A 27,300-nucleotide genomic window follows, 5' to 3' on the forward strand; every position below is an offset into this window, starting at 1 on the left:
GCGGATCCCGAGGTCAGGAAATCGAGACCATCCTGGCAAACACGGTGAAACCCCGTCTCTACTAAAAATACAAAAAAATTAGCCGGGCCTGATGGCGGGCGCCTGTAGTCCCAGCTACTTGTAAGGCTGAGGCAGGAGAATGGCGTGAACCCAGGAGGCGGAGCTTGCCGTGAGCCGAGATTGCGCCACTGCACTCCAGCCTGGGCGACTGAGCGAGACTCCGTCTCAAAAAAAAAAAAAGACTCCAAGGTAAAAAGTATTTGTAACTGAAGGGATAGTAACATTATAAACTGAGAGAAGGACTAGAAAGAAAAGTAGAATTGGTGAAGAGAGGCCGGGCGCAGTGGCTCACGCCTGTAATCCCAGCACTTTGGGAGGCCGAGGCGGGCGGATCACCTGAGGTCACCAGGCTGGCCAACATGGTGAAACCCCGTCTCTACTAAAAATACAAAAATTAGACGGGCATGGTGGTGTGTGCCTGTAATCCCAGCTACCTAGGAGGCTGAGGCAGCAGAATCGCTGGAACTCGGGAAGCAGAGGCTGCAGTGAGCTGAGATGGCGCCACTGCACTCCAGCCTGGGTGACACAGCAAGACTCTATCTCCAAGAAAGAAAGAAAAAAAAAAAGAATTGGTGAAGAGGTGAGAGGAAAACAAAGACTCCTTTAGATTTTGTGAGTTTCAGGCACTAGTAGAATTTCCAGATGGAGACATGCAGCAAGTAGTTGGAAATTCAAATGTGAGGAGTAAGAAACCAAGGGCACAGATAAAAAGGGTAATAGACAAAAGTATGAGTATAGAGGATTCATTCAGCATTTGTTGAGCCCTTAACATGTACCAGGCAAGGTGCCAGAAGTTGGAAATATAAAAATGAGTAAGAGAGGCCCATATCTTCAAGGAGCTCACAGTCTAACAGATGGGAAAACAATAACAATACAATAGAAATAAACGGGTATGCACAGCAAAGAGACTATAACTACCCATAACTTCTGACTCTGCCTGGGGGAGTTAAGAACATCCTCAGACAAGAAGCAATATTTTATTATTTTTTTAAATTGAGATGGTATCTCACTGTGTTGCCCAGGCTGGTGTTGAACTCCTGGGCTCAAGCAATCCTCCCACCCTGGCTGGAAGGAAGTAATATTTTAAAATACATTTTAGATTTTCAAAATTTTTTTAGCCAAATCAGTAAATTTGCAAGTTTAAAGTAAATTGTTTTTTAAAAAATTTACACTTTGGGCCAGGTGCAGTGCCTCACGCCTGTAATCCCAGCACTTTGGGAGGCCAAGACAGGCGGATCACCTGAGGTCAGGAGTTCGAGACCAGTCTGACCAACATGGAGAAACCCAGCTCTACTAAAAATACAAAATTAGCAGGGTATGGTGGCGGGCGCCTGTAATCCCAGCTACTTGGGAGGCTGAGGCAGGAGAATCGCTTGAACCTGGGAGGCGAAGTTTGCAGTGAGCGGAGATCATGCCGTTGCACGCCAGCCTGGGCAACAAGAGCAAAACTCCATCTCCAAAAAAAAAAAAAAAAAAAAAAAAATTTACACTTTGGAAGGCCAAGGCAAGTGGATGGCTTGAGCCCAGGAGTCTGAGACCAACATGGGCAACATGGAGAAACCTCATGTCTACAAAAAATACAAAAATTAGCCAGGCATGGTGGTGCACGCCTGTAGTCCCAGCTACTCTGGAGGCTAAGAGGTAGAAGGATCACATGAGCCTGGGAGGTCAAGGCTGAAGTGAGCCGACCATGCCACTGCACTCCAGCCTAGGTGACAGGGCAGGACCCTGTCTCGAAAAATAAATAAATAGGCTGGACGTGGTGGCTCATGCCTGTAATCCCAGCATTTTGGGAGGCCGAGGCGGGCAGATCATGAGGTCAGGAGATGGAGACCATCCTGGCTAACACAGTGAAACCCTGTCTCTACTAAAAATACAAAAACAAAATTAGCCGGGCATGGTGTTGGGTGCCTGTAGTCCCAGCTATTTGGGAGGCTGAGGTGGGAGAATGGCGTGAACCCAGGAGGCGGGGCTTGCAGTGAGCCGAGATTGCACCGCTGCACTCCAGCCTGGGCGACAGAGTGAGACTCCATCTCAAAAATAAATAAATAAACAAACAAATAAATAAATAACATCCTGCAACCCAAGCAAAACAAGATTTTACTTTTTAGAGATGGGGTCTCACTGTGTTGTCCAGGCTGGAGTACAGTGGCTATTCACAAGTGCTTTCATAGCCCACTGTAGCCTCAAACTCCTGCTCAAGCAATGTTCCCACCTCAGCCTCTCAAGTAGCTGGAACTACAGATGTGTAGCCACTACACCCAGCCAAAAGAAGCAATTTCATTGCTACTTTGCAACTCCTAGAGTGAGGAGTTATTTAGGAGATCCAATTACCAGAATCTACTGAACCATAAAACCAAGGGAGAAGGAGAAGAAGGGAATCAAAGAGGAGTTGAATAATATCTAGACAAAATAGAACTTAAAAAGAGAATTTATTCATAATTGCCAAAAACTGAAAACAACCAAGATGTCCTTCAATAGGTGAATGATAAACTGTGGTACACACATACAATGGAATATTATGCAGCGAGAAAAAGAAATGAGCTGTCAGGCTCGGTGCAGTGGCTCATACCTGTAATTCCAGCACTTTGGGAGGCTGAGGCAAGAGGATCACTTGAGCCCAGAAGTTCCGTGCTGCAGTGAGCTATGATTGCACCACTGCACTTCAACCTGGGCAACAGAGTAAGACCTCCATCTCAACAAAACAAAACAAACAAAAAAACAGAAATGAGCTATGAAGCCATGAAAAGACATGGAGAACAGGTGTGGTGGCTCATGCCTGTAATCCCAACACTGGGAAGCCAAGGTTGGAGGATCAGTTGAGCCCAGGAGTTCAAGACCAGCCTGGGTGACATGGTGAGACAACGTCTCTAAAAGAAAAAAAATTTTTAATTATCCAGGCATGGTGGTGTGTACCTGTACTCCAGCTACTTGGGAGGCTGAGGTGGGAGGATTGCTTGAACCAAGGAGAGTGAGGCTGCAGTGGGCCATGATCATTCCACTGCACTCAGGCCTGGGCAACAGAGCGAGATCCTGTCTCAAAAAAAAAAAAAAAAAAAGGCAAGACATGAAGGAATCTTAAATGCATACTGCTAAGTGAAAGAAGCCAGTCTAAAAGACTACATATAACATTATTCCGGCCGGGCGCAATGGCTCACGCCTGTAATCCTAACATTTTGGGAGGCCAAGGCGGGCATATCACCTGAGGTCAGGAGTTCGAGGCAAGCCTGGCCAACATGGTGAAACCCCATCTCTACTAAAAATATAAAAATTAGCCCGGTATGGTGGTGCATGCTTATAGTGCCAGCTACTTGGGAGGCTGAGAAAGGAGAATCACTTGAAGCCGGGAGGTGGAGGTTGCAGTGAGCCGAGATTACGCCATTGCACTACAACCTGGGTGACAAGAGTGAAATTCTGTCTCAAAAAAATATGATTCCAACTATATGACATCTGGAAATGGAAAAACTATGGAGACAGTAAAAAGAGCAGTGGTTGCCAGGAATGTGGGGAGTGATGAATATGTAAAGCACGAGGGACTTTTAGGGAACTGAAACTATTCCGTGTGATACAATAATGGTGGCTACTTGTCATTACACATTTGTTCAAACCCACAGAACTACATAATACAAAGTGAACCCTAATGTAAACTATGGACTTTAGTTAACAATAACATATCAACATTGGTTCATCAATTGTAACAAATGTACCACACCAATGAAAGATGTTAATAATAGGGAAAACTGGGCAGGCACAGTGGCTCACACCTGTCATCCCAGCACTTTGGGAGGCTGAGGCAAGAGGATCGCCTGAGGTTGGGAGTTCAAGACCAGCCTGGCTAACATGCTGAAACCCCGTCTCTACTAAAAATACAAAAACTCCCTGTCTCTACTGAAAATACAAAAAATTAGCCGGGCGTGGTGGCGGGCGCCTGTAGTCCCACCTACTCAGGAGACTGAGGCAGGAGAATGGCGTGAACCCGGGAGGCGGAGTTTGCAGTGAGCCAAGATCGCACCACTGCACTCCAGCCTGGGCAACAGAGCGAGACTCCATCTCAAAAAAAAAAAAAATACAAAAACTAGCCAGGCGTAGTGGTACATGCCTTTAGTCCCAGCTACTCGGGAGTCTGAGTCATGAGAATTGCTTGAATCTGGGAGGCGGAGGTTGCAGTGAGCCAAGATTTCGCCACTGCACTCCAGTCTTGGCGACAGAGTAAAACTCTGTCTCAAAAAAAAAAAAGGGAAAATTGTTGAGGGGGTATATAGGAACTCTGTATTTCTGTTCAATTTTCTATAAACCTAAAATTTCTCTAAGAAATAGTGTGTTGATTTTTAAATATAATGAAATTTTAAAACATTTTTTAAAGAAGACCAAAGATTGACTTTAAGAAATGCCTATATTTTAAGTAGCAGCCAAGATAATCAGATTCTTAAGAACATCTTAGCCTGGGCAATATACCAAGACCGTGTTTCTACTAAAAATAAAAATAAAAATAAATTAGCCAGGCATGGTGGCAACTGCTTCTAATCCCAGCTAATTGAAAGGGTGAGGTAGGAAGATCGCTTGAGCCCAGGAGATCAAGGCTGCAGTGAGCTATGATCATGCCACTGTACCCCAACTCCTCAAATATAAAGAATTATGTTTATAAATACTCTACTTCCAATATGAGATAATAGCTTCAAATCTATTGAGCTTGTTTTTCAACAACAAAATAAACATTGTTAAGGAAATGAAATGCCACAAAAGACCTCAACAGTCCTTCAAATGACAAGGCCAGCCTTCTAAGCTCAGCTTTGATACACACAGTCAGCCCTTCATATCCATGGATTCAATCAACCGTGGATAGAAAACACAATTTTTAATTTGCATCTGTACTGAACATATACAGACTTTTTTCCTTGTCATTATTCCCTAAACCAGGGGTCTCCAGTGCCTGGGCCATAGACTGGTACCAGCCCATGGCCTGTTAGAAACCAGGCCACACAGCAGGAGGTGAGCAGCAGACAAGCAAGCAAAGCTTCATCTGTATTTACAGCCACTCCCCATCACAGGCATTACTGCCTGAGCTCCGCCTCCTGTCAGGTCAGTGGCAGCAGTAGATTCTCACAGGAGCACTAACCCTATTGTGAACTGCACATGCCAGGGATATAGCCTGTGAACTCCTGTTGAGAATCTAATGCCTGATGATCTGTCACTGTCTCTTATCACCCCCAGATGGGACCATGTAGATACAGGAAAACAAGCTCAGGGCTCCAACTGATTCTACATCATGGTGAGTTGTATAATTATTTCATTATATATTACAATGTAATAATATAATGAAGTGCACAATAAATGCAATGTACTTGAATCATCCCAAAACCATCCCCACTCCCTGTCCATGGAAAAACTGTCTTCCACAAAACCGGTCCCTGGTGCCAAAAAGGCTGGGGACAGCTGCCCTAAACAATACAGTATAACTACTATTTACATATCATTTACAAAGTATTTAGTATTTTATGTAACCCAGGCATGATTTAAAGTATCCATACCTTAAAGGATGTGCATAGGTTATAACCAAATACTGCACTACTTTATATAAGGGATTTGAGCATCCTCGGATTTTAGTATCCACAAGCAGTCCTTGAACCAATCCCCAGGAGACACCAAGGAACAACTGTATATATAACCTTAGCATCTTCATGCTAGGTAAATAAAAGGAGAAAATATTTCATACCTCTGTCCCCCACATGCTCCTTCACCCACTGAGTAGCTGCAGCGATGCTCTCCATCTTGGTAACATCCAGGGTCACCGTCTCCAGCCTGTCAGACGTCTGGCCCCTCAGCTGCTCGGCCCCCTTCTCTGTCAGACACGCAGCCAGCACTCTCAAGCCTCGTGCATCCAGCTGTCTGGCCAGCAGGTTCCCAAAGCCCGAGTCACAGCCCGTGATAAAGACATACTTGTCTTGGAGGTGGCTCACCACCTGCCTCTCCCGGTACCAGTGCAAAAGGTAGTACAGGCCCACGAAGGCCGCCAGGTAGAGCCACATAGTGAGGGTGCTTCCTTCTCTTTCAATAGAAAGAAAACATTTTATTCCTTCCTTATTATTTAACCAATATATCTATTCAGTATTTGCCATGTGCCAGGCATTGCACTAGGTGATAGGGACTCTTTATTGATTAATACTTGGTCCTACCCTCAAGGGGCCACAGTCTAGAGAGGGAAGTCAGTAAGGTAACCAAACAAATCCAATGCAGTGTGAAAGCTGCCATAACAGAAGTATACACACAGTCTACAAAGGATAGCCTAGCACAGAAGGAATGATTTTGGTACTACTTCCTACCAAATAGGATAAGTAAGTTCAAAAAGTGGATAAGGATGACAACATTCCAGGCAGTAACAATGTGTACATGAAGGGAGTCGTGAGCAGCACAGAACTTCTTGAGACCTATAAACAATTCTGCATGAGTGCAGAGCAGAACATACAGAAGAAGAGACTGGAGATGAGGTAGTGAAGGGCCAAATCATGAAGGGCCTTGTAAGCCACACTACGGAATCTGGATGTTATCCTGTGGACAGAGTATGCTACTAGAAGACATTAAACAGAGTATGCTACTAGAGTCAGGTGGCCAGATTAAGTTTTAGGAAGATTTGTCTCACAATGGCAGTGGAGGATAGATGAAACAGGTGTGGTGAAGGCAGTGAGATCCATTAGGAGATCCAATAGTTGGGGTGAGTTATTGCAGCCAAAGCAATTTGTAAACCTAGACCAATCAGAAGCATTGTTGAAATGAGTGTTCACAGATGCCTATGTTTCTATATGAAATTCTGGAGCAAAGTCCACCATTTTTTAGTAATCTATACATGTTGGCTGAACTAACATAATTCATAACAACATAGGTAGAGGTCAAATATGGGTATGGGCCCGCTAGCATCATAAGGCCTATACCACAATGCCTGCATGAGGCTAGTCTATGCAATTCAAACTCCTTAGTTTGACATGAATGTCCCCAGCACTCTGGCTACTTAGGCTTCTCTCTTGCATCCTACTCTTTAGCCAAAACAAACAACTTTCAGTCCCCTGCAAAGCACAGGCTTTTTATGCCTCTGCACACACTTCTTTCTACTGGAAAGAAGTAGCCCTCATCTACTTGGCAAATAACACTCTTTTTTTTTGAGACAGAGTTTCACTCTTTTTGCCCAGGCTGGAGTGCAATGGCACAATCTCAGCTCACTGCAGCCTCCGCCTCCTGGGTTCAAGTGATTCTCCTTGCCTCAGCCTCCCGAGTAGCTGGGATTACAGGCACGTGCCACCAAGCTGGGCTAATTTTGTATTTTTAGTAGGGAGAGAGTTTTTTACCATGTTGGCCAGGCTAGTTGTGAACTCCTGACCTCAGGTGATCCACCCACCTTCGCCTCCCAAAATGCTGGGATTACAGGCATGAGCCACCACACCCAGCCATAACACTCATCTTTTAAGTCTCAGCCTAATCATCACTTTCATTCAGCAAACATTAATTCAACAACTACTTGAGTCAGACACAGTGTTAGGCACTGATACACAAGAGTGAACAATACATAGTCCATTTTTCATTGAATTCACAGTCTCATTATGAAGACTGACAACAATGCATTATAACAGAAGTAAAAACAGGAAGCTGCTGGAACACTCAGGAGAGGCTTCTAAGGCAGTTTAGAGAGGTCTGAGAAGCTTCCTAGAGAGAATAAAATATAAGTTGAGATCTACAGGTGTACTAGTCTGTTTTCACACAGCTATAAAGATACCACCCGAGACTGGGTAATTTATAAAGAAAAGAGGTTTAATTGATTCACAGTTCCACATGGCTGGGGAGGTCTCAGGAAAATTACAGTCATGGTAGAAGGGGAAGCAAACACATGATGGCAGGAAAGCAAAAGCAAGCAAGAGAGGAACTACCAAACACTTATAAAACCATCAGCTCTCATGAGAACTCAACATGGGGGAAACCACCCCCGTGATCCAATCACCTCCCGCCAGGTTCCTCCCTAAACACCTAGGAATTACAATTCAAGATATGATTTGGGTAGGGACACAAAGCCAAACCATAGCAAAAGGATAATTAAAAAATAATAGCTAGGCCAGGCACACTGGCACATGCCTGTAATCTCAGCATGTTGGGAGGCCAAGGCAGGCAGATCACCTGAGGTCAGGAGTTTGAGATCAGCCTGGTCAACATGGCGAAACCCCATCTCTACAAAAATACAAAAATTAGCCAGGCATGATTGTGGGCGCCTGTAATCCCAGCTACTTGGGAGGCTGAGGCAGGAGAATTGCTTGAACCCGGGAGGTGGAGGTTGCAGTGAGCCGAGATCATGCCATTGCATTCCAGCCTGGGTGACAGAGCGAGATTCTGCCCATCCCAAAAAAAAAAAAAAAAAAAAAAATAGCAACCCTTGCCGAGCACTTGCTGTGTATCAGGCTCTGTTCTAAGATGTCACATATATTAACTTTTTGAATTCTCACAAGAACCCTACAAGACAGGTCCCATCATTATTCTTCTGTGTCAATTCAGATACCAAGACAAAATTAGACATGCAAGAGATTATGGGGGAAACACCCTCAGAGGACAAAGGCACAGGAATAGGTGGTAATGCAGATCTGACACCTCGGGAAGGAGAGGGGAACAGAAGGAGGAGAAGATAGGAAGAGCTTTAGACTGTAGTAGAGCCCCAAGAAAGTCTCAGCCAGGCCCATGAGCCTGAACAAAGACTGCCACTGGAGAAGTTCCACACTGGGCTGAACTGGTCCAGCTCCAGTACTGCCATCCTTCTGGTCATTGGCTGACCAGTGCCCAAGAGGAGCGTGCCTCAGTGTAAATACCACAGCAGATCGGAGGGTGCCACAACTGGAGGCTGGAAGTCAACCTCACTCCTCATAGCAGATTCTCTTGAGTGATCTGAGCAATGCACCTCAATGGCTGCCACACTGTTTCATAGGTGAGCACTGAGAGATTACATACAATACTAGACAGAGGGGACAAAAATGGTCCAGGCAAGAGACTTTCCTGCCCTCATTTAACCTGCCCCATGGTCTAACAGAATTGACTATACCCTCCTTAGTGTCCCCATTGTGGCCTGGGTTTATCATGATGCCTGCTGTACTTCATTGCACTGCTTTTCCCCATTTTTAGACTATAAGGCCCTTGAGAGCCCAGGTTACATATTAGTCTGCACCTGGCCCAGTGAATGGCACATAGCAGATACTTACTAAATGTTAGATAAATTAAGTTATACTAAGTAAAAATATCCTGAGAAAAAATTGAGAGAAAAAAAGCAGGGAGAATGAGCCAGAGAAGTAGGAAAAAGCAAGCTGATGAAAGCCAAGGGAAGGGGGGCTTAATGAGGATCAGCAATGCAACCAGGAGGTCTGCTGGGTAATAGGAGGGCACTGGTGCTCTTAATGGGAAGACTCAGACAGTGAAGGGCACAGAAGCCAATCTTCAGTGGGCTGCTGCATGAATAGGAGGGCAGGAAGTGGAGCCGAGTGGAGACTCTTTTTCAAAAGCCTGGTCTGGGAAGGAGAGGAGAGAAGGCAGTAGCGAGAGGGCAACTTAGGGTGTAGGCAAGTAAAGTGGAAGGAGACAGTGAAAGGGAGAAAACAGTGGAGAGAGGCATATATTGCTCCTCCCTCCCCCACCATCTTCTCTTTCTCTCCTTTTCCCCTCTTCCCTCTGTCTCTCTCCTTCCTTCTCTGAAGCCCTTTGCCTCTCTCCAATCTGAGAGCTCTGTGTTCTCTAGCCAGCTGCCTCTGTTCTGCCCAAGTGGCATTCCCTGGTGCACTACAGTAACACAGAGAGCTTCATCCTGACTGTTTATTGACTAAAAGGTAATTTTCTGTTGCCAGTCAAAGATGAAAACGTATTTCCCCCATTAGAGAGAAGCTTGGCCCTCACAGTTTCCCCGGGCATTACTATTCAGCCATCGCATGCCTAGCAGCAAGAAGACCTGCAGAAGAGATACACCTGGCGGAATCCCAAACCCTAGGCCAAACCTGAATGTGCCTCGAATATTTCAAATGTCCAAATACCCAAAGTGGCGTGGCCTGCTTGCTTTTACAAACCATTCATCTGCAAAAGCTGTGCAATTACTTTACATTTTTGCCTTTGACTCAAATTATTTATACACAGTACTTAAGCTGCTATTTCTTGATTTACCAATTTTTGACATTCTCAATTAACTTCCTGCTATGGTAAATAAGAATTCAGCTTTCTTACATCATATTGTCAGTCTCTTCCTTTCTCATCTACACTATGCTATCTGGTTAATTTTATTTAATGAGTTTTGAGGTCTAGCCTAGAAAACACCTTCATAATCACACATGCATAGGTTAAGAACTTCTACTGTTTATTTCAGGTCTGATCCCCATCTTGGGCTTCATCATTGCTTGAAGCTACTCTCCCACAAAGATCTTGAAAAGCTAGGCCAGGCACGGTGGCTCACGCCTGTAATCCCAGCACTTTGGGAAGCTGAGGCAGGCAGATCACCTGAGGTCAGGAGTTCGAGACCAGCCTGGGCAACATGACTAAGCCTCATCTCTACTAAAAATACAAAAATTAGCTGAGTGTGGTGGCAGTGCCTGTAGTCCCAGCTACTTGGGAGGCGGAGCCACAAGAATCGCTTAAACCTGGGAGGCGGAGGTTGCAGTAAGCCAAGATCACGCCACTGCACTCCAGCCTAAGTGACAGAGTGAGACTCTGCCTCAAAAAAAAAAAAAAACCTTGAAAAGCTGAAACTGCCCTCTCTGCACAGCCCCATCCTGTCTTTGGGGCTCTTCCCCTCCCCCCACTCCCCTCTACTTCTTTCTTCCCGCTCTGCCTTCCTTTTCCTCAGCCTCTCTCTATTACTGCAATCCTCTCACAGTTTCATTTGCCTCCTTATTCAGCACAGGTCTCATAGTTGGCCATTTTAGGGGTGCTTCACTAGCACCCCAAAGCCTTTACCATCCATGTTCTCTAGCTGCCAGCTGCCAAGTGGTGCTAGAGAAAGACCAGAAAACAAACTTTTATACAACAAATCAATGTTATCCTATCTCAGCTGCGCCCCCTCCCCCCCCGCCCACTGCCGATATAAGGCAAACCTTCTGTTTGCCTCCATTTGACTCCTCCCTTATTATTTCCCAGCAACACCTGTTCCAAATCTTTACTAGCCTTCAAAATTTCCCAACCTCATGTTTACCTAGCTCTCCTTCCACAGATGAGCATACACGTTGCTTCCCTGCCAAAATCCAGATCTGCTCAACCTGGACACTCTAATTCCTACCCACAACATTTTGCCTGTCATCTCAGGGGGTTCCAGGGCCCAGTGAGGCTACCTCTGCTCTAAATTTCTCTGTATTGTCTTCTATCCTCTTTCTTCTGCCTTTCATCCTCCCTAAGACCATCCTAACCTGCCACTCCTTTAATAACCATCCTCTCTCTTCCCCATATGGCCAAAATATTCAAAGGGCAAGCACAGGCCCTCTATTTTCTTGCCACCCACGAGCTCCTTGCACTTTACCTTCCATTCCCATCACTCTCTGGAAACTCTCACAGCTCACCAAGGACCTATTAGCAGACAATTCCCAAGGCTTCCTCTCTCTTCTCCTCAGACCTCACTGCAATATTTAGCACATTCTTTTTTCTTATGATTTTATCTGATTCTTAGATCCTAACCTGGCCTTCAGTGAAGAAGAAGATTGCTTTCAGATCGTGCCATGCTCTCACTGGATTCTGTCTGTGACTCCCTGTCACCCACAGGATAAAGTCAGAACTCCTCAGCTTGCCACACGATAATAATAGTGAACAGTTATAGAGAACTTTCCTTGCCAGGCACTGTGTGAAACCATATATATATATACACAATACACACACACACACACACACACACACACACACATATATGGTTACGTATATGCACATATATTTTTATATATACACATATATACACATATATATACATAATATACACAATATATACACATATATACACGTATATATAATACATATATATTATATATGTGTGTATATATGTGTATATATAATATACCCTCTATTGTGTATATATATGTGTGTATATATAGTGTATATATATGTGTGTATATATATATAGTGTATATATATTGTGTATGTAATATAATATATATACACAATAGAGGGTATATGCAATTATTTTGTTTTTGTTTTTGTTTTGTTTTATTTTGAGATGGAGTCTCGCTCTGTCCCCCAGGCTGGAGTGCAGTAGCGCGATCTCGGCTCACTGCAAGCTCCGCCTCCCAGGTTCACGCCATTCTCCTGCCTCAGCCTCCCGAGTAGCTGGGACTACAGGCGCCTGCCACCACGCCCGGCTAATTTTTTTTTTGTATTTTTTAGTGGAGACAGAGTTTCACCGTGTTAGGCAGGATGGTCTCGATCTCCTGACCTCGTGATCCTCCCGCCTCAGCCTCCCAAAGTGCTGGGATTACAGGCGTGAGCCACCGCGCCTGGCAGTGTATGCAATTATTATGCCCACTTTTCACATGAGGAAACTGAAGCACAGATTAAGGCAAGAATTAAGTGACTTTTCCAAGGTGAAACAGAGTGAATAGTAGAGACAGGATCAACTCCAGAGTGTTCACCTGCAGAAGCCTTGCATCTAACCACTGCACTACACTGCCTTTCCCTTTCAAGACCAGCCTGGGCAACATGACTAAGCCCTATCTCTACTAAAAATACAAAAATTAGCTGATTTTTCATGGTCAGGCCATGGCCTATGTTTGCCCCTTGGCTCCTGTCTCTCACAGCCAGAAGCCATAGTTTAATCCTTCTGACTACCCAATTTGAAGCACACGCTTCTCCGTTCACTTCTGAGATGCTCTACTCCCGTTCTCCTACAGCAGTCACAGACAGCGTCCCTTCCCCTTCACCCCTCCCAGCTCCTCCTCTCCCTTCTCTACCCTAAATGCAAGGACTCCTCAATGCCTCTTGATTGGCCTATCACAGAAGCTTTCTCACTAACCCCACAGTGTCACTCTCACTTCCCCTCTCATCCACATAGGGCTGTCTGGTTAATTTCCCTAAAGCGCAGCTCTGCCGATGTCACTCCCTGAATAGCATTCAACCTACTGAAAATCTAAATCTAAAACCTTAGTTGTACAAGGCCCTCCATGATTGGATCTTGACCTTTTCTCCCCCTCCTCTTTCTCACACTGCCTATGTTCCATCAAAACCAAAGAGCTTTAAAATGAAGGAAGTATGATTTGCTGAGCCTTGGAGGACAGATGGTATTTGACATGCAGAGATTGGGAACCAGGGCATTTCAGGCAAAGGGAATAGTGAGAGCAAAGACCTGGAACATGGAAAGTACAGAGCACTAATAAATGGAGATACCAACAAGACTACTCTGGATGATTCCTACTACCTTTTGTCACACACGTCCCAGTGAAGAGATCACCAAACAGGCTTTGTGTGAGCAACAAGGCTGTTTATTTCACCTGGGTGCAGGCGGGCTGAGTCCCAAAAGAGAGTCAGCAAAGGGAGATGGGGTGGGGTCGTTTTATAGGATTTGAGTGGGTAGCGGAAAATTACATTTAAAGGGGGTTTTTCTCTTGCAGGCAGGGGCGGGGGTCATAAGGTGCTCAGTGGGGGAGCTTCTGAGCCAGGAGAAGGAATTTCACAAGGTTAATCACTCAGTTAATGTGGGGCAGGAACAAATCACAGTGGTGGAATGTCATCAGTTGAGGCTATTTTCACTTCTTTTGTGGATCTTCAGTTGCTTCAGGCCATCTGGATGTATACATGCAGGTCACAGGGGATATGATGGCTTAGCTTGGGCTCAGAGGCGTGACACCTTTCCTTTTCTTTCTTTCCAAGAACCTCTCTGCATGAGCTTCCCTGCCCCAACCCTGATTCTGTGGATAGTATAGAATCATGAGGCTGGGCACAGTGGCTCACACTTGTAATCCCAATACTTTAGAAGGCTGAGGTAGGCGAATTCCTTGAGGAGTTCGAGACCAGCCTGAGCAACATGGCAAAATCCCATCTCTACAAAAAATACAAAAACTAGGCAGGCATGGTGGGGAGTGCCTGTAGTCCCAGCTACTCTGGAGGCTGACACGGTGGGGGGAGAGGGTGGGAATCACTTTAGCCTGGGAGGTCAAGGTTGCAGTGAGCCATGATTGCACTACCGCACTCTATCCTGGGCAACAGAGCAACACCCTGTTTGGAAAAATTAATAAATAGATAATAAGAAAAAAAAGGATTGGTTTTTTTGTGTGTGTTTTTGTTGTTGTTGTTTGTTTTGAGATGGAATCTTGCTCTGTCGCCAGGCTGGAGTGCAGTGGCGTGATCTCAGCTCACTGCAACCTCTGCCTCCTGGGTTCCAGCGATCCTCCGGCCTCAGCCTCCTGAGTAGCTGGGACTACAGGCATGCAACACCATGCCCGGCTAATTTTTGTATTTTTTAGTAGAGACAAGGTTTTACCATATTGTCCAGGCTGGTCTCAAACTCCTGACCTCGTGATCCGCCTGCCTCAGCCTCCCAAAGTGCTGGGATTACAGGCGTGAGCCACCGCACCCAGCCTAAAAAAAATTTTCTTAAATAGAATCATGAGGCCAGGCACGGTGGCTCATGCTTTTAATCCCAGAACTTTGGGAGGCTGAGGCAGGCAGATCACTTGAGGCCAGGAGTTCAAGACCAGCCTGGCCAACATAGCGAAACCTCGTCTCTACTAAAAATACAAAAATTAGTCAGGTGTGATGGCAGGTGCCTGTAATCCCAGCCACTCAGGAGGCTGAGGCAGGAGAATAGCTTGAACCTGGGAGGCAGAGGCCGCAATGAGCTGAGATCATGCCACTGCACCCCAGCCTGGAAGACAGAGTGAGACTCTGTCTCAAAAGAAAAAAATAAAAAATAGAATCATGAGCATAGACTCTGAGGCCAGATGGCCTGGGTTCAAAATCAGGCTTCGAGATTTACTTGTTCTGCAGCCTTGAGTAAGTGAACTGGCCTCTGTTCCTGTGTGCTCGTGTTCAAAATGGGAAAAAGAAACCTCAGTGATTTATTGAGAGGGTTAAATAAGTTAATGCATGTAAAGCAATACATAATTGTTAGATATTAGTATTATTTTGGGTAGTTGTTGTCTTATTATTGCCATATGAGACCTTTCTCCCTGAGCCCTGTCTCTTCCCCTGAGCTTTCATAGAAGGAAACTGTGCCGTGGGAATGTGCGTTATCTGGTGCATTACACCACCACTTTTCTACAGTATGCATAACTCCACATATTGCAACATCCTTAATCATTTCTATCAGCTCTTTATCACTATTTTGGGCCATGCTCGTGCACCTTAACGTCCTTCTGTCTCAAGCGAGGACCTCTCTCTCTGCAATATAATACATGGCAAAGTAAGAAGTAGTCTTTATTCCCTTCTTTTGTTAAAATCTTCAGACCTGGGTTTGTCTATAAACTCCAATCAGTTTAGTCACTGATCCTAAGAGCAAGTCTGTAAACAGCACATGGCTCCCTGAACTGATCCACCATGACATTATTTTCTTCCCACTTGGGCATACAGGCTAAGTATTCTTCAAGTCAATAATTGTTTTTTCTTTTCTTTTTGATTTTCTTTTTTTTCTTTTTTTTTTTTTTTTTTTGAGACACGGTCTCACTCTGTCATGTAGGCTGGAGTGCAGTGGTGCAATCACAGCTCACTGTAGCCTCGACCTCCTGGGCTCAGGTGATCCTCCCACCTCAGCCTCCCAAGTGGCTGGGACCACAGGTGTGCACCACCACACCTAGCTAATTTTTTGTATTTTTTGTAGAGACAGGGTTTCATCATGTTGCCCAAGCTGGTCCCAAACTCCTGAGTTCAAGGGATCCTCACTCCTCAACCTCTCAGAGTTCTGGGATCTTGGCCCAATCACAGAAGGCCCCTTTCCGCTTACCCAAAGTTTCACGAACTTACCCAACAGCTACCAGCATTAACCGTTAAAGAGCTTGTTTCCCCCACTGCCGAGAATCCTGTTTTCAGAGCATACCCAGAGTCCCTATTTGTAAGTATGAAATCACTCCCAACTTGTAACCAGTACTCTCCCAAACTTCATGGGAGTAAAGATCAAAAAAGCAGAGCAAGCAATTGTGACAAAATTTCTTTCACGAATCAAAGTTGAAGGATCTTTTAAGATGATAAAAAATCATAATCAAAACCTGTCTCCAAACAGACCATATCCCATATCCCCTACACACACACACACACACACACAACCACCCTTACCCACCTACATACCGGACTTGCTTAGGAAGAGTCCAGTCCTAGAGACTTGAAAGGACTTCTTTGCAGACCAGGCAGCAGCTGGCTTCCTCCTGCCCCAACTGCTGCCCACTCCAACCTCTGCATTGCTCTTATAACCTCCCTCTTGTGGTAAGAGTCCAGGCTGCTTCACTCCCTCATAGGGTTCTCACCAGTGTCATCCTTGATCAGCTGCAGAATCAGATCTGTTATTACCAAAATGAAAAACAGAAAGAAAGAAAAGAGCTGCCCTGACCAGAGAGTCTTGTATGCTCCTCAGCCCCCATCCTCTAATTTTTTTTTTTTTTTTTTTTGAGACAGAGTCTCGCTCTGTCACCCAGGCTGGAGTGCAGTGGCATGATCTTGGCTCACTGCAACCTCCACCTCCCGGGTTCAAGCAATTCTCCTGCCTCAGCCTCTGGAGTAGCTGGGATTACAGGCGCCTGTAAAAATTTTTGTATTTTTAGTAGAGATGGGGTTTTACCAAGTTGGCCAGGCCGGTCTCGAGCTCCTGGCCTCAAGTGATCTACCTGCCTTGACTTCCCAAAGTGCTGGGATTACACATGAGCTGACGCACCCAGCCCTCTATTTATTTACTGAGACAGGGTTTCCCTCTGTCGCCCAGGCTGGAGTGCAGTAGCACAATCTGGGCTCACTGCAGCCTCGACCTCCCAGGCTCAAGTGATCCTCCCACCTCAGCCTCCAGAGTAGCTGGGACTAAAGGTGCACGCCACCATGCCCAACTAATTTTGGGGGTTTTTTGTTTGTTTGTTTGTTTGTTTTTTGTAGAGATGGGGTTTCACCAGCTTGCCCATGCTGGTCTCGAACTCCTGGGCTCAAACGATCTGCCTGCCTCAGCTTCCTAAAGTTCTAGGATTACAGGCGTGTACCACCGTGCCTGGCCCCATCCTCTAATTTAAACTGGAATATTACAATGCAAATCCCCTGCTGGAATGGGGTCGGAGGGCAGGTTGATTTTAGCAAAGCCCACTTCTTAAGACTGCCAACCTGAGATCAGCTGCTGCAAACTGGGGCTGGCTCAATCACCTTTCTGAAAGAACTGCAGCTGTTTCATAGCTTGAGCCCTGGACCTAGGGTTGTGTGTGTGTATATACACACACACATATATATATATATATATATTTTTTTTTTTTTTAAGTAACAGCTTTATTGAGGCATAATTCACATATCATACAATTCACTCTTTTGAAGTGTACAATTCAATGGGTTTTAGTATATTCACAAGGTTGTGCAACAATCATCACTATCTAGTTTCAGAATACTTTTATTATCCCAAAAGAACCCCATACTCCTTAGCAGTCACCTCCCATTCTTTCCTCCCACACCCCACTCCTGGCAACCAGTAATCTACTTTCCATGTTTGTGGATTTGCCTATTCTGGACACTTCATATAAATGGAATCACACAATATGTGGCCTTTGTGACTGGCTTCTTCTGTTTAGCATAATGTTTTCAAGGTTCATCTATTTATCAGTACTTCATTTTAATGTCTGAATCATATTCCATTGTGTGGCTATTCCATGTTTTGTTTATGCATTCATCAATTGATAAACATTTGGGTTGTTTCTGCTTTTTTGTGTTATCATGAATAATGCTGAAACGAATATTTACATGCAGATTTTTTGTGTGGACATGGGCCTTCAATTCTCTTGGATATATGTACCCTAAGAGTGAAATTGCTGGGTCAAATGATAACTCTATTTTTAACATTCTGAGGAATTCCCAAACTGTTTTCCAAAGAGGCTGCACCATTTTACAATCTCAACAGCTTCATATGAGGGTTCCAAATTCTCCACATGCTCACCAACACTTATTATCTTTTTTTTTTTTTTTGAGAGGGAGTCTCACTCTGTCACCCAGGCTGGAGGGCAGTGGTGCGATCTCAGCTTACTGCAACCTCTGCCTCCTGGGTTCAAGTGATTCTCCTGCCTCAGCCTCCTGAGTAGCTGGGATTACAGGTGCATGCCACCACACCTGGCTAATTTTTGTATTTTTAGTAGAGACGAGTTTTCGCCATGTTGACCTGGCTGGTCTCAAACTCCTGACCTCAAGTGATCCACTCACCTCGGCCTCCCAAAGTGCTGGGATTACAGGCATGAGCCACCGCGCCTGGCCATATTATCTTTTTTATTTTAGCCATCCTAGTTGGTATGGATTGATATCTCACTGTGGTTTTGATTTGCATTTCCCTAATGACTAATGATGTTGAGCATCCTTTCATGTGCTTATTGGCTATTTGTTTGTCTTCTCTGGTGAAATGCCTATTCAAATCTTTTGCTCATTTTTTGTCTTATATTAAATGTGACGAGTCACAGTACGACCCCGTAGTAAAATCGTACTTAGGGAGAATCACAGCAGTACCTCAAACTCAACACATTCAAAACTAAAATAATGATGATTCACTGCAATCTGGTCCTCCTCCTTATTTTCATGTTATTTCCTATCTGCACATGTATTCAACAAATTTAATAAGTGCTTAATAGATGCCAGGCAACTCCCTTCCATCCAGTTGCCCAAGTCTGAAACCTGGGAATCATCCTAGACCCCTTCCTCATCCCCCATGTCCAATCAATATTAATTCTACCTCCTTAAAGTCATTATGTCCATCCCATCCCTTCCATCTCCACTTTACTGCCTTAGCTCAGGCCATCAGTATTTCTCACCTGGTTTCTGGCAACAGTCTGCTAGGATTGCTCCACCTCTGGTTGCTCTCTACCCTCCTATTTGCCCTCTACAGGGCTCCAGAGTTTATTTATAAAACACAACTCTGAGGCCAGGGGCGGTGGCTCACACCTGTAATCCCAGCACTTTGGAAGGCCGAGGTGGGAAGATCACTTGAACCCAGGAGTTCGAGACCAGCTTGGCCAATATTGCAAAACCCCATCTCTACACAAAATACAAAAATTAGCCGGGTGTGGTGGCACATGCCCATAATCCCAGCTACTCGGGAGGCCGAGGTGGGAGGATCACCTGAGCCTGGGAAGGTTGAGGCTGCAGTGAGCCATGATCATGCCACTGCACTCCAGCTTGGATGACAGAGACCCTGTCTCATAAATAAATAAATAAACAAACAAACAAAACACAACTCTGATTATGTTTCTACTCTGCTTAAAACCCTTCCATGAGCCAGGAATGGTGGCTCACATCTGTAATCCCAGCACTTTGGGAGGCCAAGGCAGGTGAATCAGTTGAGGTCAGGAGTTCGAGACCAGCCTGGCCAACATGGCAAAACCCCACCTCTACTACCAATACAAAAAAATTAGCTGGAAATGGTGGCACATAACTGTAATTCCAGCTACTAGGGAGGCTGATGCATGAGAATCGCTTGAACCCAAGGGTCATCGCTTGAGCTGAGATGGCATCACTGCACTCCAGCCTGGGTGACAGAGTGACACTCTGAAAAAAAAAAAAAAACCCTTCCATGGCTTCCCATTGTCTTCACACAAATCCAAATTCCTATGAAGGAACAAGGCTTAATGTTGTGCTTTAATGTGAATCTGCCAATCCTTTATTTCAAGCAGTCTACAAGGAGAAAGCTAGAGCCAAAACATGTATAGCCTTATGGCTAACAAGAGAACCTACACAATATTTATATTGGCAGATTGCTTATCTAAAGTCTGGTAGGTTAATTTACAGTTTAGGTTTTAAAAACTCAGTTTCCTATACCAAACGCATCAAATAGATTAAAGAGCAATTGCAATGTCCCAGAACACGTTTTATTGGCTTTGTGATCATCACGTGCTGTTAGAGGGAACATTCCTGTGAGATCAATCCAAAACTCTGGCATTTAAGCAAATATGACGGAACTCTCTGCTACTTTTCAGTAGTTTATGATAACAAGAGACAGAGCTTATCATATTTAAACTGAGATGTGACTTTGGCCCCATTCTCCTTTTGTTTATTATGCTCCTGTGTCAATAGAACATATTTGAAACTGTCCTTATGAACCTTTGAAAATTAATCAGGAAAGAAGGGAGAGAAAGAAATGAAAACAAACCAAGCTTGCAACACATTCAGCATTAATCATTAGGTCAGCTGGCTCTCTGACCTGCTTTCTCATCGTTGTTTAGGCATATTGTCCTAGAATCACATAGATCGGACAGTATAGTTCCCCTTAACTGCTCTATTATAGATAACAACTTGAACATTATAAAATGTTGTTTCCATTTGAGATATCCTTTCAGGTCCTGCACACCAGTGAAACTAATGATGTCAGCTGATCTGAAGGACCCCATCGACATCAGCAGTTCTGAAGGATCATACAAGGAGCTGACTCACTGAATGCAGTTTCCACATCCTGACGACTTCATCCCTTTGACCCCAACCACTCAATGACCCCAATTTTCCAGTCCCTCATTCTCCACAATCCCCTTAAAAACCCCAGCCCAGAACTCCTCAGGGAGATGGACTTGAAGATCTCCTCTCATCTCCTTGTTCAGCCACCCTGCAATCATTAAACTCTTTCTCTGCTGCAAACCCTACTGTCTCAGTGTATTGGTATGTTGCTGTGCAGTGGGCATACAAACCTGTTGGTCCTGTAACATATTTCCTAATCTTCTCTTCTTTATTTTATTAACGAGGAAAATAACTAACATAGGAGTACTCCAAGTTTTCAAGCAACTTACTTACTTCAACAGGATTTTAACTCCCAAGGCTTCTTGTCAAATATTAATAGGATCAATAGTTTATTTTCATTTTAACCAAATAAAGTAGATGATGAATAATTTTTACTTCCACACTCCTTAACTTGGCAGGCGATGCTCTGACCATGGCTTACCTCTTAGCCCCATCTCTCACTATACCCTCCCTTGAAGTCTGGGCTCTGTCCATATGAAACTATTGGCAGCTTCCCAAAAGTGCCATTTATACTTTTGTGCCTGTGTTCCCTGTACCAATCTTATCCATGTCTTAAGAACATGGCAAAACAAATAGACAGTTGGGTTAAAAATGCACCTATAATACTTCATTACGCTTTTTTGGGGCGGGGGGACAGGGTCTTGCTCTATCACCAGGCTGGAGTACAGTGGCACAATCACAGCTCACTGCAGCCTCAACCTCCTGGGCTCAAGCAATCCACCTCAGCCTCCCTGGGACTACAGGCATGAGCAACCATGCCACACTAATTATTGTATTTTTTGTAGAGATGGGGTTTCGCCATGTTGGCCAGGCTGGTCTCAAACTTCTGAGCTCAAGTGATCCACCTGCCTCTGCCTATCAAAATGCTAGGATTACAGACATGAGCCACCACGCCCAGCTCATTCATTACACTTTTTTATTTGTGTCTATTGCCCCTAGTATGCTATAGCTTTCTCAGAAGCAGAAATCATGTCATTAATTATTTTCCCCACAGTTCATCTCAGTGCCCAACACATATGTTCATTAACTATTTGTGGAATAAATGAATGAATTCATGAATGACTGAATTAACCATACCTTTACAGAATAGATCATCATTTCAGATGCTAAAAACACCCAGAATAACAATAGGACTTAAACTAGACAGGCAATCAATGAGGCAAGTGTCGAAGTCTGCAAACAACATGGGGCAAGAAACTTGAGCCTGATAGATATACCACAAAAAAAAACTAAAAACGATGGTAGAGCCAGGTAGCGTAAGGACTGAAGGAAAAAAGGGGTTTGCACCTATGTGTATGAAATCACAAAGGGAAACAAACTGAATGGTGATACTGCCTCCCAGTGGCATTTGAGATAAAGGCCTCTATGCCAGAGCACTTTTTATTTTTTTTTTTTTGAAACGGAGTCTCACTCTGTCGCCAGTCTGCAGTACAGTGGCGCCATCTCAGCTCACTGCAACCTCCGACTCCCTGGTTCAAGCGATTCTCCTGCCTCAGCCTCCCAAGTAGCTGGGACTACAGGCACGTGCCACCACGCCCGGCTAGTAATTTTTTTGTATTTTTAGTAGAGATGGGGTTTCACTATGCTGGCCAGGCTTGTCTCGAACTCCTGACCTCATGATCAGCCTGTCTCGGCCTCCCAAAGTGCTGGGATTATAGGCATGAGCCACCTGGCCTGGCCCGTTCCTCTGAATATACTTAATATACCCGAGGTGGGCTGATTGCTTGAGCCCAGAAGTTCGAGACCAGCCTGGACAACACAGTGAGATCCCATCTCTACAAAAAATAAAAATAACAATAAATTTAAAATTTAACCCTTTTCCCATTTGCCCCAAGAATACTTGCTGGCAGCACTTGTAGCTGCAGCATTTATCCAGAGATAACTTTGCCGTGAAATATCTTGCTTTATTATTATTTTCACATTGCTCTAGTATTACTGACTTTGGAAACAAAAGACATCATTCTATTAACAGCATTCTGTTTTCAGTAGTGGTACTTCCACTTACAAAATACAGTAATTCTGATCATTAAAACCGTCAAATCCTAGAAAATGCTGAATTCCTATGTATGATGTTAACAACATTCTTGAACATTTGTTGGCCGAAGATTCATTTGATTAATCCACAATTCTGATTATTCCAATGACTTTAATGTTAGTTCTGTTTAGAAATAACTCCAAGAGGCCAGGCGCAGTGGCTCCCACCTGTAATCCCAGCACTTTGGGAGGATGAGGTGGGTGGATCGCCTCAGGACAGGAGTTCAAGACCAGACTGGCCAACATGGTGAAACCCCATCTCTACTAAAAATACACAAATTAGCCGGGCATGTGGGCAGGCACCTGTAATCCCAGCTACTCGGGAGGCTGAGGCAGGAGAACGGCTCGAGCCTGGGAGGCAGAGGGTGCAGTGAGCCGAGATTGCACCATTGCACTCCAGCCTGGGCGACTGAGCGGGACTCTACCTCAAAGGAAAGAGAGAGAGAGAGAGAGAGAGAAAGAACTCCAAGAACAGTTTTTATATTTTATTTTCACATTGGAAATCAGTCAGATTTGTTTCAGCCTCAAAAAGCGTGCTTATGTAAAATTAAATGACTGCTGGCAGCGAGCTGCACTTTTTTCTTCCAAACAGGAAAAGCGTTAAAAAAAAAAAAAAAAAAAAAAGAGGCTAGGCATGGTGGCTCACGCCTGTAATCCCAGCACTTTGAGAGGCTGAGGCGGGTGGATCACAAGGTCAGGAGATTGAGACCATCCTGGCTAACATGGTGAAACCCCATCTCTACTAAAAAAATACAAAAAAAATTAGCCAGGCGTGGTGGCGGACACCTGTAGTCCCAGCCACTCAGGAGGCTGAGGCAGGAGAATGGTGTGAACCCAGGAGATGGAGCTTGCAGTAAGCCAAGATCGCGTCACTGCACTCCAGCCTGGGCGACTGAAAAAGACTCCGTCTCAAAAATAAGAAAAGAAAAGAAAAAGAAAATAGGGATGATGTTGGCAACTACCGCATGGAGTTCTCATGAGGGATAAATTCATAAAATGGTACCTGACATCATGGCAAAAGCTATATACAGGCATACCTCATTTTATTGTGCTTCACTTTATTATGCTCCAGAGATATTGCATTTTTTACACATTGAAGCTTTGTGGCAACCCTACTTACAGTGAGTCTATTAGTGCAATTTTTCCAACAGCATGTGTTTGCTTCATGTCTCTATGTCACATTTTGGTAATCCTTGCAATATTTCAAACTTTTTCATTATTATTGTATCTGTTACGGTGATCCGTGATCTTTGAGGTACTATTGTAATTGTTTGGGGGTGCAACGAACTGTGCCTATATAAGAAGACAAACTTAATCAACAAATGTGTGTGTTCTGACTGTTCTACCAATATGCTGTTCTCCTCTCTCTCTCCCTCTCCTTAGGCCTCCCTATTCCCTAAGACACAACAATATTGAAACTAAGCCAATTAACAACCCTACAATGACCTCTAAGTATTCAAGTGACGAAAAGAGCCCCACATCTCTCACTTTAAATCAAAACATAGAAATGATTAAGCTTAGTGAGAAAGGAATGTTGAAAGCTGAGACAGACCAAAACCTAGGCCCCTTGCACCAAGCAATTAGCCAAGTTGTAAATACGAAGGAAAAGTTCTGTTTTTTTGAAACAGGTCTCAGTCTGTTGCCCAGGTTGGAGTGCAGTGCCCTAATCTTGGCTCACTGCACCCTCCGCCTCCTGGGCTCAGGTGATCCTCCCACCCCAACCTCCCAAATAGCTGGCACCACAGGCCTGCGCCACCACACCTGGCTAATTTGTGTAGTTTTTGTAGAGATGAGGTCTCGCTATGTTGCCCAGGCTGGTCTCAAACTCCTGGACTCAGGCAATCCTCCCACCTTGGCCTCCCAAAGTGCTGGCATTACAGGCGTGAGCCACTGCACTCGGCCTTAAATTTGAGACAGAGTGTTACTCTGTCACCCAGGCTGGAGTGTAATGGCACGATACTGGCTCACTGCAACCTCTCCCTGTCTGACTCAAGTGATCCTCCCACCTCAGCCTCCTGAGCAGCTGAGGCCACAGATGCATGCCACCACACCCTGTTAATTTTTCTGGGCTTTTTTGTTTGTTTGGTTTGGTTTTGTAGAGACAGGGTTTTGCCATGTTGCCCAAACTGGTCTTGAACTCCCTGACTCAAGCGATCTGCCCACCTTGGCCTCCCAAAGAGCTGGGATTACAGGTGTGAGCTATCAGGCCTGGCCTGGAAAAGTTCCTTCCTGGAAAAGTTCCTGAAGAAAATTACAAGTGCTACTTCAGGGAACACACAAACGATAAGAAGGTGAAACAGCCTTATTGCTGATATGGAGAAACTTTTAGTGTGCTGAATAGAAGATCAAACCAGCCATAACTTCCCTTAAGCCAAAGCCTCACCCACAGCAAGGTTACTCTCTTTAATTATATGAAAGCTGAGACAGGTGAGAAAGCTGCAGAAGTTTGAAGCCAGCAGAAGTTGGTTCATGAGGTTTAAGGACAGAAGCCATCTCCATAAGATAAAAGTGCTAGACAAGGCTAGAGGTAGTGGCTCACACTAGTAATCCCAGCACTTTAGGAGGCCAAAGCAGGTGGATCACTTGAGGCCAGGAGTTTGAGACCAGCCTGGCCAACATAGTGAAACCCTGTCTCTACTAAAAATACAAAAGTTAGCTGGGTGTGGCAGTGCACACCTGTAATCCTAGCTATTTGGGAGGCTGAGGCATGAGAATTGCTTGAGCCTGGGTGACCAAGGTTGCAGTGAGCCATGATTGTGCCACTGCATTCCAACCTGGGCGACAGAGCGAGACTCTGTCTCAAAAAAATAAGTAAAATAAAATAAAACTATGTTTTTCATGTGACATGTTATTCATGTGACTGCCCACTCTAGCCCACAATTTTCATAAGGTATCATTACACAGTAAGAGTGATTGGCAGATCTCCACATCAATAGCAGATGGGTTCCCTTCATACTTGTAAAGCTCTCCATGATTCTGCAAGCTTCCTATAATTCATATTTTTTTATACCTGGGTGTTCTATTTGAGAGACTGAATATATGAACAGCAGCCAGACCATATATAAAAACAGAACTCTGACCCACAATCTACAGCAACCTGCTGGGGAAACCAGCCCCCTTATCTATAATAAACAGCACAGGAAGCAAGCTTGCTACAAGTCAGACTTGTATAAAGTCAAACTGCTATCTCTAATGATGATCCTGGAGGCCAAACAACAACCCCTGTAGCAATGGGCCCAAATGCCTTAACTAGTATCCTACAGCTTCCTTAACAGCTTCCAACATAGGTCCAACCAAAGAAAGCCAAACACCCACCCCTAAACCAATCACATACCGCATCCTACTACTAGTTAGCCCAGGTACAGCTTCTCCATGCCAACAGCCTCCAATCAAAGAATACCTTGACGGCTTCCCTTTTTTATAAAGCTTTCCTATTCCTCTGCCTGCCTTTGAGTCCTACCAAATGCAAGTGATGATGGCTGACTCCCTTGCTATAGTAAGCTCTGAATAAATAGCCTATGCTTTTCTCATTTGGTTATTTGTTTATTTCCACATATTGGATCCAGTAATTCATGAAATTCCATGAAGAACTAATTTCCAAAACTTTTTTTTTTTTAGACACGGTCTTTCTCTGTTGCCCAGACTGGAGTGCAGTGGCACTATCATGGCTCACAACAGCCTGGACCTCCCAAGCTCAAGAGATTGATTGCCCCCTCCCCCCACTCCCCGCCCCCCACCCTTCAGCCTCTAGGGTAGCTGGGACTACAGGCGCACGCAACTACACCTGGCTAGTTGTGTGTGAGTGTGTGTGTGTGTGTGTGTGTGTGTAGACAGAGATCTCACAATGTTGCCCCAACCGGTCTCGAACTCCTGGCCTCAAGCGATCCTCCTGCCTTGGCCTCCCAAAGTGCTGACGTTACAAGCATGAGCCACTGCGCCTGCCTACAAACGTTTTTAAAAGATACTGGTGTCGGCCAGGCTTGGTGGCTCACGCCTGTAATCCCAGCACTTTGGGAGGCTGAGGCGGGCGGATCACGAGGTCAGGAGATCGAGACCATCCTGGCTAACACGATGAAACCCCGTCTCTACTAAAAATAAAAAAATTTTAAAAAATTAGCCAGGCGTGGTGGCTGGCGCCTGTAGTCCCAGCTACTCGGGAGGCTGAGGCAGGAGAATGGCGTGAACCCGGGAGGCGGAGCTCGCAGTTAGCCGAGATCGCGCCACTGCACTCCAGCCTGGGCAACAGAGCGAGACTGCGTCTCAAAAAAAAAAAAAAAAAAAAAGATACTGGTGTTATTTCTAAAACATCCAAAAAGTTCACGTGGAGCATCCTTTTTACTTCATCTTAATAACCTAAATCAATATGCTATAGGTCTCACATTTCCGGAGAAGATCCTCTTCCTGGAATGGACGCGGCCTTCTGCCCACAAGAGCGGTGGCCCTAGTGCCCGAACGCGTGGGCAGAGCGCAAACTGCTGCGTCTCCCGCAGCCCCCGCCCGCACCAAGTGGGAACTACAACTCCCGGCGGCCCCGGCCGACTGCGGGCCGCCGGGTCAGACAGCCGACCTCGGCCC

At 44.9% G+C, this 27,300-nt stretch overlaps 1 protein-coding gene and 1 long non-coding RNA gene across 10 annotated transcripts in view; one reads left to right on the forward strand and one right to left on the reverse strand.

The window, feature by feature from the left end:
- Nucleotides 1-27,300, reverse strand: part of LOC101153072 (17-beta-hydroxysteroid dehydrogenase type 6) — a 37,857-nt gene that overhangs the window by 10,386 nt on the left and 171 nt on the right. The window contains exons 1-3 of one of the 8 annotated variants that reach the window (XM_019039147.3): nucleotides 27,105-27,296; nucleotides 16,312-16,506; nucleotides 5,774-6,105 (exon numbers count right to left, since the gene is read on the reverse strand). In XM_019039147.3, coding sequence (XP_018894692.1) covers nucleotides 5,774-6,086 — 313 coding nt within the window. In that variant the 5' untranslated portion in view covers nucleotides 6,087-6,105; nucleotides 16,312-16,506; nucleotides 27,105-27,296. Of the gene's footprint in view, nucleotides 1-5,773; nucleotides 6,106-16,303; nucleotides 16,521-16,798; nucleotides 16,815-27,104; nucleotides 27,297-27,300 lie in introns of those variants that run through there. The other 7 variants (XM_055359333.1, XM_019039146.2, XM_063694616.1 and 4 more) reach the window with 7 other exon arrangements.
- On the forward strand, nucleotides 182-20,805 carry LOC129526063 (uncharacterized). 2 transcript variants are annotated; one of them, XR_008670671.1, is made up of 3 exons: nucleotides 182-249; nucleotides 5,272-5,329; nucleotides 20,508-20,805. It is a non-coding gene; the product is annotated as an uncharacterized lncRNA (long non-coding RNA). The 2 variants fall into 2 exon arrangements; XR_008670672.2 differs by lacking the exon at nucleotides 182-249 and adding an exon at nucleotides 466-640.

The sequence above is a fragment of the Gorilla gorilla genome, chromosome 10 (genome assembly GCF_029281585.2).
Source record: "Gorilla gorilla gorilla isolate KB3781 chromosome 10, NHGRI_mGorGor1-v2.1_pri, whole genome shotgun sequence".
Taxonomy (NCBI): domain Eukaryota; kingdom Metazoa; phylum Chordata; class Mammalia; order Primates; family Hominidae; genus Gorilla; species Gorilla gorilla.